The sequence below is a fragment of the Lactuca serriola genome, chromosome 4 (genome assembly GCF_051521515.1).
Source record: "Lactuca serriola cultivar US96UC23 chromosome 4, Lser_US96UC23_V15, whole genome shotgun sequence".
NCBI classification, from domain to species: Eukaryota; Viridiplantae; Streptophyta; class Magnoliopsida; order Asterales; family Asteraceae; genus Lactuca; species Lactuca serriola.
This window is the reverse complement of record NC_136411.1, coordinates 342,288,514-342,304,592: the sequence shown is the minus strand read 5'-3', so window position 1 is coordinate 342,304,592 and position 16,079 is coordinate 342,288,514. Positions and strand designations below refer to the sequence as shown.

At 34.5% G+C, this 16,079-nt stretch overlaps 2 protein-coding genes across 3 annotated transcripts; one reads left to right on the top strand and one right to left on the bottom strand.

Moving 5' to 3' along the window:
- Positions 1 to 208: 208 nt before the first annotated feature.
- LOC145097504 (uncharacterized) lies at positions 209 to 3,036 on the bottom strand. Of its 2 annotated transcripts, none has more exons than XM_079035073.1 (9): positions 2,433 to 3,036; positions 2,136 to 2,320; positions 1,764 to 2,039; positions 1,612 to 1,670; positions 1,489 to 1,525; positions 1,328 to 1,399; positions 1,096 to 1,255; positions 834 to 1,004; positions 209 to 718 (listed from the first exon to the last, which is right to left on the bottom strand). In XM_079035073.1, the coding sequence occupies exons 1-9, from the start codon at positions 2,619 to 2,621 to the stop codon at positions 353 to 355; spliced, it is 1,515 nt and encodes a 504-aa protein (XP_078891199.1). In that variant the 5' UTR covers positions 2,622 to 3,036; the 3' UTR covers positions 209 to 352. The 2 variants fall into 2 exon arrangements, with proteins under 2 accessions (XP_078891199.1, XP_078891200.1); XM_079035074.1 differs by having other exon boundaries at positions 2,136 to 2,304; positions 2,433 to 2,551.
- Positions 3,037 to 12,203: 9,167 nt separating this feature from the next.
- On the top strand, positions 12,204 to 14,175 carry LOC145097503 (ADP-ribosylation factor-like protein 8a). Its single transcript, XM_079035072.1, has 6 exons — positions 12,204 to 12,503; positions 12,937 to 13,018; positions 13,128 to 13,160; positions 13,260 to 13,381; positions 13,487 to 13,648; positions 13,870 to 14,175. Exons 1-6 carry the CDS (start codon positions 12,466 to 12,468, stop codon positions 13,985 to 13,987), a joined length of 555 nt encoding a protein of 184 aa, XP_078891198.1. The 5' UTR covers positions 12,204 to 12,465; the 3' UTR covers positions 13,988 to 14,175.
- The last annotated feature ends 1,904 nt before the right edge of the window (positions 14,176 to 16,079 follow it).

Genomic DNA, 16,079 nt, shown 5'->3' with positions numbered 1-16,079 from the left:
ATTGTCGGATAGTGGATACCCCTACTATAGGATTAAATGCTTACACCTAATATCTTTCTATGCTTATTGTCATCTTTTGCTGTGTTAAACTATGTTCGTTTTCTAAATATAATGTAGTATTTTGCATGTAACCTCTATGTTATATGTAATATCCTTTTGCAACAACTATAGTATGTTTTCTTATTTAGTTTGGTATAATTCAGGATAATAGTCAACCAATGACGATATTATTGATCATTGACATTGTTAATAGCATCACAATGAGTCAACCCAAGTCTTTCGACTTCTTTCTAGGGTTCCTTTTTTATCATTCTCTAATTTCTTTACATTTTACAATATCAATCAATCACCCTCAACACGAATGGCGACTAGGAACAATCGAACACAACGACAACTCTTTCCCCTTTTCTTGATACGCTTTTACGATCAATAACGACGTCAAAATCATCAAATCGATCGAAAGGGAAAGAACACAAATCCATAGCAATCGAATCGAGGTTTTGAAGGGTTTGCATTGACGCAAAGCCACATCGGAAATCGCGACTCTGATCGGCGTACATTCCGTCAGGTTCTGTAAATCCGGATACGTTGCAATCAAATTCTCGATCGATTGAATGTACGCCATTGTTTTTCCGTATGAAGATTCTGGAAAAAATCTCCCTTGTGCTTTACAGATCTTTGTCGGTATGTTTTTTTCACAAGTTAGGGTTGATAGAATCTGCATACACACACTCCAAAAACAGAGAAAAGAAGACATTTTTTGAGTTCCTAATCAAAAATTGGATCTGAAATCGTAATCCATGAAATTGCAAGAAACAGATTAACACACTAACATTTGGGAGATCATGAATTTGAATTGAATCCTGTGGGCAATCTCCAGGGGCATAGTTGTAATTTGGTGCAGTGGAGAAAGGATCGCAAATTCTCTCCATAGCAAACGAATCATCACCTTCTTCATTTGGTTGAATCATTTTGTGAGCCAATGTTGTTATTTCTGAATTCGACTACAACAAAAACACACACACACACACACATTAATCACAAATTTGAAATTTCCCTTAAACAAGACTATGTTACACAGCTCTTTCAATCTACCTCAGATATGTATTTATGAACAGTGTATCCAATTTGAGCCATGAATTTATCTGAATTTGAAGAATTTGAACATGAAGATAAGATCGACATGATACTATTGCTTTCGGGATTTTGATTTCGTTCAAAATTCTCAAAAGCTGAACACGTGTCACCTCCAAAACTGCATTGTCACCTAATGATTTCAGACACGAAGTATAAAATTGACCAAATTTTTTCTTGAAATTTAACTCACATGTGAAAGAAGAAATCAAACCCGGTTAAGATCCAACTAACAGTTGTCAAGAACCAGCAAACAATAATAACACTGTATACGAAGAGAGTATTAAATTATTAATTTAATTAATGCAACAATATATTTTTTTTCTATGAAAAATTATATAAATTTTTACTCACATGATAAATCCTGGATGCCAATGCAAGAATACAACAACTGAATGAAATAGCAATCAATTAGTCCAAAAAGTATATTTTTTTTAAAGGCAACAAAATAAAAATTAAAAAATTAAAAAATCTCACCACATCCTGCAACTAACACTACAAAATTTGCTGTTACAAGAACAAGATTCGCGATATAACTGAACAAAAAAATAAAAAATATCGTTATTATTTATAAGCACAGATAAAACTATTTATGAAGATTGATTCAAAGATGATTACTTAATACTTACACTGCTTTAATTGCATGATTTGAAGCTAGTCGTGCTTCTTTAACAAAATTCTGAATCGAAATTGTTTCTTTTTGCATTTGATTAGTTATATGATCCAAAAGGTCATATGTTTCACCATCATAAGGCCTTAAAAGGGTTTGGATTTTTATTAATCCTTGCGTTACAGATTCAATTGTTTGTTTCATAGAATTAGCAGCTCCAAGAATGGTGTTCATAAGGTTCTTGCTTCTGTGTAAAGAGGTTTGGTTTGCTACCAAGATCAAACTTGAAAAAATTCTTCAAAAACAAGAGATTGAAGAAGAAGATTTGTAAAAATGGAAAATGGGTATTCAATTATTGAAAGATGTTTATGAATGATGATGAAGAACTTACATGGCGATTGAAGCGAAGATAGCAATGAGTGCAAAACATGCAAGGAAGTAAGAATTTGGGTGATTGATGAATGGATGAAAACCTCCATGAAAGCTCTTGATGATCAAGTAACTCCCGAAAGTTAAACCGAATAGCATCCAGATTCCCGCCATAGCATAGCCATGGATGCCTGTAAATGCCGCAGACTGACCATTTTTCAATATATTAATATACAAAACGTAAACCTTGTTCATAATCGTTGGGGACTTCATGATAAGAGAAATGAAACTTCATTGAGGAATTTTAACAAACACTTACAGCCCAATAATGTTTGTTGCGAATATCATACCCTCCTTTGTACAATCTGAAATGGCGAAGAGGATCTGGCCTGGTGAATGTCTGGTTGCGAACAAAAGGGGAAGCGAAAACGGATGGATTTGGAGTAAAAACGGAGGTGAAAAGCAATAGGGAGATTAAGGGAAGCTGAAACGTTTTGAAATTCGACATGGGCAAAGGTGTTTGTGAAAATGCCAAGAAGAAAGAAAGAAATGGGGGTTAGGGGATTGCCATGAAAAGGGAAAAAGGGAAGGTGGCGAATGCATAATTCTTTAGATTCTTTAACTTGGTGATTAAGGTAAGGATAGCTTCGTGGTTAGTGTTTTATGGAGATGAAACTGGCGTTGTGAATGTGATGATCGGAGAATCAAGAAACCGAAGATTTAGGTGATACGCTAGATTTCTTCAGGAATCGGCCGCCATTTTCGTTCGTGTGTATTCAAGATTTTTCCTCCTTTCTAATTTCATATACCTTTCCACCCAAAAAGAAAATCTAAACAAGGCGATTTTGATGGGTATCTGGATTCTGGATGAGCGTGTGAGAAGAATATTTGATTACCATGGCTTCAAGTAATGCTATTTCATATCGAATATTTGAAATTTTGAATGCAAGGATGACAAGTTTTGTTATTCAAGGCTCGCATAATACGAATCAATTAGACAAAATTGCAAAAATGGTCCCTGTGGTATGTCAAAACTAGCATGTTTTGACCAAAACGGTTTTGGCTAGCATCAATGGTCCAAAAGTTTCATTTTCTTGCAAGTTTGGTCCAATTTGGTTTGAATTTTTTTTTAAAGACGATTTTGCCCTTATTATTTAATTTTTCATTTTTGTTTTATTACCAACAATTAAAAATAAAACAAAATAAAATACACACACTCTCTCTAATACCATCTCTCTCTCTCTCTCTCTCTCTCTCTCTCTCTCTCTCTCTCTCTCTCTCTCTCTCTCTCTCTCTTTCTCTCTTCAAAGTTGTCGGACCACCACAGCAGCCGAACGACCACCGCCAGTCAGACCACCACCACTAGTCAGACCACCACCTCTTACCGGAACCCTAGCATTTTCCGACGACGACTTCGTTGTGCCATCCATTTCATTGCCACAATTCAGATCAAGGGTCGTTGCCTCCAACCGTGGCTCAATTTTCCAATGATGACGAATGGAGACGGTGTTCTGAATCTTTGATGATGACCCCACTAGAGAAAGAATTTGCAAATTTGAGAGAGGGGGAAAGAGGCGTCTCCGGCAAACCTACCCCTAACGTCATTGTGTTTGTATCTCGAAGCTTAAAGTCGTCTTCGGAGAAAGCGAAGACGATGTAAAATCGAGCCACATACTTCACTCTTTCAACGTAGTTCTTGTGGAACCCTTCCCATTGAGGGTGAACAGACGTCATCGTCGTTTTGGCTTCACCATTTGAGCTTTGTTCTCGCTTCACTGATGGTGTTGGAAACACTACTACACTCTCACCTTCGTCACTGCTACACCCATCACCATGCTCGTCGCCTTTAAATATGTTCAGTCTGTAGCTAGAGGATCCAGCGGTGGTGTGGAGATGTAACCTAGATCGATGACCCCCTTGATCAATGACAACAACCTCGTCGGAGGCTTAACAGCCGAGGAAAATTGATCTGAGGTGTCTTCCCCTCGATTTCCAGTCGCGAAACCCTCCATCTGAAAACCCTAGCCGCCAAGAAACTCTAATCGTCAAGAAACCCGAACTTCAGATCTCGATCTCCTTTCTCTCGTTGGCATCTGTCTAGGTTCAAAGGGAGGGTAGCAACAATCGAATCGGGTGTTTGGGGTGGTGCTACCTGACCGGAGGGAGTCGGAGGGGCAGCCTAGGCCAGCGACAACCACTCATTCTTCTTTTGTGGACAGTGGTAAGCAAGAAACGAGAGAGAGAGAGAGAGAGAGTATTTTATTTTATTTTTAATTATTTTTAATTGTTGGTAATAAAACAAAAATAAAAAATTAAATAATAAGGGCAAATTCGTCTTTCCAAAAAAATTCAAACTAAATTGGACCAAACTTGCAAGAAAATTAAACTTTTTGACCATTGATGCTAGCCAAAACCGTTTTGGCCCAAACATGCTAGTTTTGACATACCACAGGGACCATTTTTGCAATTTTGTCAATCAATTAACACATGACATGATGGAAAAATTGAAACAAAATTTGTTGGGTCGGGTTTACTTTAGATGGGTTGATTACAATTGATATTGGATACGATTAATCCAGGAACTTAAAATTTTAGTAACATACAAATTACAAACTAGAATGCTAGTTGATCGATGGTTTTCCCTATTCATGATTCCATTGAAAATCCATGTTGATAAGACCAACAACGACAAAATTAATGAGGAACTTAGAGAATTAGCGGCTAATCCAATCCAATTTTCTCTTTAATTATAGTTTATCTCTCATGAAGCTCAACCAAACCCGATTATTATATATAGGGTTTAGGTCATTTTTAGTCATTAGAAAAACCTGAAAATTTTAGTTTCACTTTGGGTCCCTTGTAAAGTTGTAACATCCAAAAATACATCTCAATATTTTTTTTTGTTTTAATAATAAAAATCATATGTTGAACGTCAAAACAAAAATAAAAAATTAAATAATAAGGGCAAATTCGTCTTTCCAAAAAAATTCAAACTAAATTGGACCAAACTTGCAAGAAAATTAAACTTTTTGACCATTGATGCTAGCCAAAACCGTTTTGGCCCAAACATGCTAGTTTTGACATACCACAGGGACCATTTTTGCAATTTTGTCAATCAATTAACACATGACATGATGGAAAAATTGAAACAAAATTTGTTGGGTCGGGTTTACTTTAGATGGGTTGATTACAATTGATATTGGATACGATTAATCCAGGAACTTAAAATTTTAGTAACATACAAATTACAAACTAGAATGCTAGTTGATCGATGGTTTTCCCTATTCATGATTCCATTGAAAATCCATGTTGATAAGACCAACAACGACAAAATTAATGAGGAACTTAGAGAATTAGCGGCTAATCCAATCCAATTTTCTCTTTAATTATAGTTTATCTCTCATGAAGCTCAACCAAACCCGATTATTATATATAGGGTTTAGGTCATTTTTAGTCATTAGAAAAACCTGAAAATTTTAGTTTCACTTTGGGTCCCTTGTAAAGTTGTAACATCCAAAAATACATCTCAATATTTTTTTTTGTTTTAATAATAAAAATCATATGTTGAACGTCATATCATAAAACCATACGTCAAATATCTCAAAACATAATAAAATGTCGTGATACAACTGTATCAAATCAAACTAAGTATCAAAACAATCTCCCAGGACAAAAACTGAAGTTGTGGTGTGTGCGATGCCATCATCCCGAGCTCTTCCCTTTACTTGCGGAAGTACCTGAAACCAAAACTGAAACTGTAAGCACGAAGCTTAGTGAGCTCCCCCAAATTACCACATACCATACAAACATATAACAATTACTGGGCCTTGCCCACTGCATCGGACCGAAGTCCGGAACTAACCAGGGCCTTACCCTCTGCATCGGACCAAAGTCTGGAACTACTGAGGCCTTGCCTCCTACATCGGACCGAAATCCGGAACTAACTGCATCGGACCGAAGTCCGGAACTGACTGCATCGGACAGAAGTCCGGAACTACTGAACATAGCATAGCATAAACATATCAACTAACACAACAACACATACTGCATACTGCTTCGGGCCATAACCCGGAACACATAACACGCAAACCAGTCTGAGCCACGAAGGCGTCAAACATACTAACTACTGCATCAGACCGAGGTCCGGAAACTATTACTAATTGAACGGGTCGGCATTGTGGCCTTAGACCCGTTCCTACTAGAAGGGAACTCACCTCGTGAACTGGCTGCTGAGTGTATGGCTCTGGAAGCTAGTTGTTGCTGCTCCGGTGTCTCCCCGACTACAATTCCACAAACACACTCAATCAAATACTAATAACTGTATTTGGCTTTTACCCCTGGCCAAAGTCAACTCTCCCGGTCAAAGTCAACTTACAGTTGATCTGACTCACCGAGTTGGGCCGCCAACTCGCCGAGTCCCTACTCTCACTTCTCAACCCTCTTTGCTGCTACTCGTCGAGTATGGCATCAACTCGACGAGTTTCCTTTCGATTCTAGAACTCAGGCTATCTGCATCCGACTCGCCGAGTTGTATGAACAACTAGTCGAGTCCCTCCATTACTGAGTCTGACCCCGGCTCACTGAGTCCATTCCACTACTCACTGGTCCCCACTCAGAATCACTCAAAAAGGGGGGAAATCGGGGACTCACGGCTCGACTCGCCAAGTCGCATGCATGCAGTTATTATAAACTCGATTCTGCTTGAATCCAGCGCATATAACTTGTAGATCTGGGCTCCTTAGGCTCGATTAACAAGTAAAGATTCTATCTTTACGTGCCCATAAGCATCCATGAAGATTAAAAGGCTCAAAAAGCATAATAAAGGCTAGATCTAGGGTTCTCATGCAAAGCAACTTCAAAAAGGCAATAGATCAGGGCTCTACAACTCCTAAATGAACAGATCTAGGGATATCTTGACCCATCAAGGCATCCATACAACTACAAAGCTTGGAAAATACATTAAACTAGCCTTAGAGGTGTTCCAATGGAGGTTTTAAGCACAAAACAGAATGATTCCGAGAAATACCTCAATGAACTCTGATTTTGACCTTGGATCTTTGCTCTACGCCTCTTCTTTTTGGTCCTTTCTTCTTTTTCTTCTTCAAACCTTCAAGAATCCACACAAAACACTTTAATCAAACAAGGAATGGTTTAGGGTTGCTCACAGACTCTCTGAGGGTGAAGGAGGCGAGTTTGGGGCACATATCATTGCTTAAATAGTGAGCAAACCAGGGGATTTAGGGTTTCTTCCAGACAGGCGGACTCGCCGAGTCCCGAATATGGACTCGTCGAGTCGCCGACTTACACGTGCTCGAAATCCCGTCTCTACTCGACGAGTCGGGCTATAGATTCGCCGAGTCCCTCTGGAAAACTTCAAAATAAATAAACATGAAAACAACATACCAGAGACGGGACGTTAAAAAAGTCTTTGCATTGGGTGGTCAAAGTGGACAATATTTTGGTAGCTATGAATTAATTGAAACATAAACAAGCCTATTTCTTCTTCTAGGAGCTCGAATCGGGGGACTCGGTCCTTTGAATTCTATGGTAAGTGATTAATTGATTAGTATTGGATATCTACTTTAAATTCTAGAAATCCAAAATACATATAAGAAAATAATCAATATTACATTAATTTCTATACATTAAAATGACGACTAAATTCAAAGGATGTGTGAGACCAAAGTGAAACTAAGGTGTTTTTTTTTCTGAAGTCAAAACGTGTGCAGTCTGTGAACTATGTCTGCAAGCCTCTGCAACAGAAGAGGCGGACCAAATGTTTGTAGTCTGCAATAAGAAGTTTGTTTTTTAACGTCTGCAGGTACTGACATAAACTGATTTTTCAAACTTAATTTCATGCCATAAACATAAAAAAGACATTTTCAACGAAAAAGATAGGCGGCGGAGAAAGGAAAAAAAGATGGACGATGTTTTTTTTTTTCTTTTTTGGTTTAGGTTACAATGAGGCATGAAGAATTTTGAAGACAATAGCCCATGTCTACAACAGGAAGACCTCGCGCAAACGTTTTTTGATCTGCGCACTTCCAAAAATCAAACACCCTGCAAGGGTATATGTATCCGCGACGCAGACAAAAGTGGTTGAGCAGATCTGCACAAAAAAAAATAATAAAAAAAAATAAACAGCCCCTAAGTATCAACGGGTACCGGGTGCATTAATTCCGGAGACAAAAACGATGGGGTGGATGAGGACAAAATAGTCTTTTGAAATCCGAGATCATCTAAGTTAAAGAAAAAAAAACTAAGGACTAAATGTGCATGCTATCCTAAATCACATGGATCATTCGTGTAATTTATTTTAAAATAAATGATGTAACAAGTGTGGAGAAAAGGGGAAAAAATATTTTTTGTTATTTTCTTTTAAATGATAATAATAAAGTAAAGTGGCTGAAATGCAAATTTTAAACAAATCCAGTGATTAATGGTAACTTAAACAAAGTATAATAATTAAAATAAGACATTCAGAAAAATTCAATAATTAATTATAATCTTGATGAAGTTGTTCCATGTTATAAACTACAATCGGATATAATGAATAATAATAATAATAATAATAATAAACAAGTTCAGTGACTAATAATAGCTTAAATAAAATATAATTACTAAAATAAAACACTTAAAAAAGTTCGGTGACTAAAAATGATTTATATTTGGATAATTTCATGAAGAAAATATTTTATTTATTTTGATATATTTTAATTTTTTGTAGTAAAGACAAACTTTATTATCAATCTCCATGGATGCACGGATTCTGATCGTTGCCTAGGTCACCACTTTTGGTTAATTTTTATTTATTATTTATTTTCATTTTGCTGAGCGGTTCACATAAAAACTACCACCGATCAGTTGGTCTTAGTTGTGGAATTAGGAAGAAACTTGGTGATGGAGTTAGCGATGTACTTTGGAACCAGGTGGGTTTTGCCATGGTGTCCTCGCTAATTCATTGTTGCTTGTCTTTAAATGAGCATTTTTACGTTGTTAATCATAGTTACTAATATAACTAACAATTATATATTAGGTGTCGAGTCTTATCGTAGTATTAATAAATTATGCTTATATATAAACAAATTATATTTTGGGATTATTTTTACTTTTCACGTAATGCCTTCAAAGTAATCTGAAGAGCCTTGATAGGATAAAGGTATTTTCATAAAGATACTTATGTATCTTTACAATCCTCTCAAATATAATTATAAACAACAATGTAAATTCATATGTGTGTATCGGTCTAGTGCATATATATTCAGAAAGTTTTTTATGCATTTCTTATGCTTTTAAAGAGAAAATGGATTTTTCTCTTTCACAGTTGTAAAACTCATTGGAGTTTTTGTTTAAGTAACTATTAATTTTCATGATATTCAGCCACCTGGGTTGTCGTGACTTGGTAAGACATGTGAAAGATATGATGGATAACTTATTGATCCATGTTCAAATCCTAACATCACTCAGCTCTTGTGGCCATGAAGGTTCGTCTGTAGTGACTCCAGGGCATGAGGCAAAGCCTCGTGTTTGGAGCGTGAGATTAGTCGGTACGTGAAAGCTGGCCCGAAAACCCTCGTTACGGAAGTTCCCTTTCCAAAAAAAAAACGGTCATGATATTCATTGTTATTATTTTTATGTTTTAATATTAAAAAAAAAAAAAAAAAAAAAAAAAAAAAAAAAAAAAAAACTGTATCAACACCCCTCATGCATGTGTGTGTATGGGTGGGTGGGGGGGGCTCTTATTTTCATATATTCTATATAACAAGAAGCAAGATAAACCTTTAATTTCATGATCCCTATTGATCTATATCATATTTCTAAGTCTATCAAGTTTTTCACCATCCTTTCACTTGATAATGTCTTCTTCCTATGAATCTAAATATCCTTCCTTCGTTGTCACATAATTCTCTATGTGGCAATTGATCATTCATATGTAATCCTTTGATCCATACATGTTTTCAATCAAGTGATGAACCATATGTACTTACCAAGCTACCACTACTTCAAATATTGGTGTTATTGTTGTTGAGGGTGAAAGACCAACTCAACCAACATGATTATAGGTCATGTTCATCAAGTAAGCTTTCGGTAGACAAGCATCAAATGATTTTCTTATATATTGATTGCAATAAATAACATATAAACTATAAAATATTGTAGAAGTGATTTGTACATTTGCTTCCACATAAATAAGATGGTGTTTCTCATTATATAATGTTTTACCAAAAAAACATGTTATGTAGTACAAACAAGTTAAATAATGTTACAAACCTATAAATTCAATGGAAATTATACAAGTACAAGGCACAGTGGGCTCGGAAAATGTGCAACACAATCATTTTGAGACGACTTTCAATCAAGTTCATGACATTCTCAACCAATGTGATTCGTTCATAAATGGTGGAGTTGACACTAATGCATTTTTATTATTTATATAGAACTAGGTGTGAGACCTGTGTATTACACGGGTTTATTAAAAGAAAGTTTTGGTAACCACAAAGACCATGTTCATAAAAAATAAGTAACGATTGAGTTTGTGACTTTTTGGTAAACCGTATGCATTATTTATGTAATTTGGTCTTAATTAATCTATACTAATAAAATTAACTAATATAAATTCACATATGGAATGTACTATCTATATTAATATACATATACATTAATTAATATATTAATAGAAAGAAGAATTCAAAAACTGAAAGTTATTATGTACATTAATAAATATATTTATAAAATTAATTAATATGAGGTGAGATTTGAATAAAAAATAAAAAAAAACTATAAAAATGACAAATGGATATTAAATAATTAAAACATCTAGAAAATGACAAGTGTCAAAATGAAAGAGAAGAGAACATGTGGCAAAATCATTCTTATTTATTAGGGTAGATTCACAAATTATCTCATATCTGCAAACATGATAATCAAGACCCGTGACATGTTGCTAATGATTAACTATCAAAGATCCTTGAGAACTGCACCTATATTATGATATATAAGGTATACACACGATCTCACAATTGATTAAACCCATAGACAGGTTCTACGACACAATTTTCAACAAACTGCATTGATTGTATTCCTAGCGTGTCATTCCAGACAAGTACAAAGTGATTAATTATCTAAGAACAATTTTGACATAGAATGTGAAGCAATAAAAGAACATAACATAATAAAAAATATATAAGGTTTTTATGTATTTATTATCTACTTTTGACTATAGAAGTCTTTATTCTTTATCTTTGACTTTAAATATTTTTGTTTTTGATATATAATATTTGATTTAAAATATATGAATAGATTGTGTTTTAATTTTTTTTCATTGCTATAAGTTTCATTAATTAATTTATAATAAAAATAAAAATATTTAAAATTAAAGTTGAAAAATAAAGACTTTAAATTTTAAAAATAGATAATGCATATAGGATATATGGAGTATCATAGAAAAATACATAACTAAACACAGGTGTCATGTCAACTCATGCATGTAAACAATTGAAATTTCTTATCTATACTCGTTTATTTCGGGTTAGGTTCGTGTCCTATTAGCTTATAATTTTTTTAATCTCGTCTATTAATTACAAATAAGTTGGAAGAAATGTATAAAACCATATATAATGTTGTAAATATATTTGTTTTTAAATAGGAAACCTGTATAATAGGGAATACAAATTCACAGAAAATGATTATTTGATTAATTATGTGATATTAATTGAAAGTTTGGTTATATTAATATATTAGCCTCGGATCTAATCAATCTTTTTGGAATTTACTCAACATTCAAAGTATTTTCCAAATTCACTCAAACTTGGGAGTTGGGAACATAAAACACCCGAACCTCTAACACAAACCAGCCTCCGCGGTTGGCCCATTTATAAAAAATAAAACACACGAACCAAAGAAAGAAGTGAACGACACGCACCAATACTATTAAGATGAAGTGTTGTCGTCATCCACTCACATCCATTCATAAAAACGCGTGATAGACACGCGCCATAGACTTGAATGAGATGTACCAGCTTTCAGATGATTGGTCCACGTCATGCTCACTCAGTGAAATCGAGCTTCAAAATCACAGGTCAGTTTTATCATTACGTTAATTCCCCAATTTGAAAATCACGGTATTCCTTCACCGAATTCCCTTGGATTCCGCTTCAAGATGTTCTTCAAAAATTAATCGAGAAGAGAGGGTGGGAAGAAAGGAGAAAGAAAAGTATTGTTGAAGAAAGTCAAAATCAATCCACGAAGGTCATAGAGAAAGAGAGAAAGAGTGATCTCGTTGGTTCAATAGATCTCTTTCTCTCTTTGTTTTTCGTTTGAGATTTCTATTTCTTCCTCTTATTTGAATCGTTATGGGTATATGGGAAGTTTTTCTGAATTGGCTGCGAAGGTAATCTCTTGATTTGTCCATCGAATTCGCTTATGTTTCGTTTGAATTTGAATGTGCGTGATTGTTTAAGGCAGAATTCTTCTAGGGTTTTCTGTTTGTTATCATTAGGTTGTTCTGGTAACGGTTGCAGGTTGTTTATTCTTAAGTTTATCTATGAAATTGTCAATATTTTGGATCATCCGTCTCTATTCTGTTGCGAATTTTAGGTGATGCGATTGATTATGTTCATGGTTGTGAAATCAGTCTGTTAACTGAAGAATATCAATACAAGATTCTTTTAGCACTCACTGAGCTGTTCGATTATAGATATGACTCTCAAATAAGCATATAAAGATGATCTTTGTGAAGGCTAATAATGTTTACGAGCTTTCTTTCATGCTACAAATTGGTGTAAAATAAACCTAATCCTGAAATCATCATATGTTGTATACAGCCTATTTTTCAAGCAAGAAATGGAGCTTTCTCTAATTGGGCTCCAAAACGCTGGAAAAACTTCACTCGTTAATGTTGTTGCTGTAAGTCAATCAACCCACATTTAGTAATTCAGGTTTAACTTTTATTCATTTATCAAGAAATCATCTTCTAACATGGTCAAAACTGTCTTTTCACTTTTCTTTCTCATAGACTGGTGGATACAGCGAGGACATGATCCCTACAGTGAGTTTTTCTTTTTCTTTTTCCTTCAAATTTTACATCGATCTTTAACATAATCCCTAAAACTGATTTCATCTTACTTTTTTTTATTTGTGATTTCAGGTGGGATTTAATATGAGAAAAGTAACAAAAGGAAATGTGACAATAAAGCTGTGGGATCTTGGAGGTCAACCTAGATTTCGCAGTATGTGGGAGAGATATTGTCGAGCAGTTTCTGCCATTGTGTATGCTACTTAACTTTCAAGAAATCATTTTGACTTATGATTTTGTAAAAAAGCTTTCACCTTTTTCACATTTTCTTGATTTTTTTTATCATGGGTTGGATGCAGTTATGTTGTTGATGCTGCAGATCATGATAATTTAAGCATCTCAAAGGGTGAACTCCATGATCTTTTGAGTAAACCTGCATTGAGTGGCATTCCTTTGCTTGTTTTGGGCAACAAAATTGACAAGCCTAGTGCTCTTTCTAAACAAGCTTTGACTGATCAAATGTAAGCCCACTTTTCATTTTTTTCACACCTTGAGGGCATTTATGTCTTTTTGCATGGACAAGACATCGGGAGCTTGTTCTAGTTCTTATTGTGACTTTTGACGGTTTGGTGTTAGTCGAATGCATGACAAACACAGTACAACATGGCATGTTATATGATAGGATGAGAAGGGCATTTATGTCTTTTACTTACTTATACATACATTCAATTTTTTTTTGTAGGGACTTGAAAGGTATAGGTGATAGAGAAGTATGTTGCTTTATGATCTCGTGCAAGAACTCAACAAACATCGATCAAGTCATTGATTGGCTTGTGAAGCATTCCAAATCAAAAACTTAAACTCAATTAGAAAGATTTTGAGGAACACCATTTTTTTGTGCTTGTTTTTTGGGTTGAGTTTTCCAAACTTTAAGTGGAATAGAGGAATATTTGAGTGAATTATGTCATGCTTTTGTTAGAGGTGTGTTTGTATTCTATAATTTTTTTAGTTTTTTTCTATTGATTTTAAGAAAGTTTCGTTTTATCAATACGTTTATATGCTAAACGCCTAATCCTCTGTGTGTATGTATCAGGGCTTTTATATAGATATTATTTATTGTGTGGTTTATAGCTCAAATCATTGGTTGAAATTTTGATAGATAACATTTTCAACTTGCTTAAGTTTTTATTTTATGCAATTAGTATTAGTGTGATGTATGTATGTCTAAAGTGTATAATTTAATGTGTAGTGTACTTGAGCTATGTGTGTTTACAGATACAAAAATGGTTTAAGTCTAAAATGTATAATTTAGGCTTAAAGTTTAATTTGCGATACTTGGATATTGTGTTAATGCGTTTGGAGTATGTGGACTCTATTTGATGTGAACTAGAATTAGAATAGTCCTAAGTATTTTATGGACAAGATTTAAGCTAAGAAAGTAGGAACATAAGAATTTCGACTAATTTCAATACAAGGTGACTTCACTTTTCAAAAATCTTAGTCTCTCTTTTCTTCCTCTTCTTCTTATTATTATTAATGATTTGAGATGTATGATATTGCTGTTATTATTGCATGCAGCTTTTGTTTTTGACTCACAGAAGTGCAAAAGAGATTTTAGGCCCAAAAGTATTAAATTGTAAATATTATTGGAATTAAGCCCATACATATGTCTAATGTCCATTGTCCCTAATTTAGCGGTGATACTAGGACTTGGGTTTTTCTGTTGGACGGGACATCAAGTACATATATCTTTACCGATTAACTAATTTCTAAACACCGAAGGAATACCACTTCCTTGTGAATTTATTTTGAATTAGGATCTTTTGGCTCAACTTTATCCTAGTTTTGCCTAGGAAGCAACCCCATTTTTCACCTTGAATTGGTCAAAATATGCGGACTTTCTTACTTTTCATAGAGGATTAGACCGAGTAACTGGATGTCTATCATCATTTAGTTATTACAATAAATGTTGTTGTAGACTTTTGGTAATGGTCGTCGCATGGTATTCCAATATTTTGAGCATGAATTATATAGTTGTTGCAGTTAAAACATTAGCATGTATTTGGTTAAAAAGTGTATGCGTGTGTTGTATGGTTACTTTGTGAGTAAAAACTATTTTTGTAAACACTTTTGAAATACTAACTAGAATTTATGTGTGCAGTCACATTGATTAGCATGTTCTCATTCTTTTAGCTTGTGATTCCACGAGTCATGTGTGACATGTGATATTACGGGATTGAATTTGAGACATAGTGGTTGTTGAGTTTTGTGGTTGGAAAATTTTAATTTTTTATTATTAGTATGACTAGAGAAAAGGTCTTATGTGAACTGAAATAAAATGTCACATGTTGAAGTGAAATTATAGAAATAGGTTTTATGTATTTGAAAAGGAATGATAAACATGTTTTCTTAACTAATGATTTAAAAAACATACTATGAAGCTTCCATCATTATGTGTTAGGCTAGCTGATTGTTTACAAGCGGGGTTAATTACGTATCAAACATATAGGTTTAGGTGTTCTTTTGATATCTATTTAATTTAGGTTTGTTAGGCTAGCTGATTGTTGAATGACTAGCTACCATCGCATCACAATGTATGTATAAAGTAGCTCAAAAAATAGGTCTACAATACTGAGGGAATTGCACATTGATATCATAACCACATCTACAACGAATGGTCATGCCCTTACTCCTTAGGCAACATGGTATACGTCTCTTTTGCAGTGTGGTTTGCTGACTAGACAAGAAACTGCACCAGAGAACATCATACCATGAGTGCGGTCAAGGTGAAGGGTTTTCCCGTGTGGGGTAGCTTCCCCTCACTCTCTTTCCTTCTCTTATTGGCCAACAGTTAAAAATGATATATATATATATATACACACACACACACACATACATATTTTCAGTTTTTATAGTATTTAATTAAATTATATATATACACTAAAAATTTAT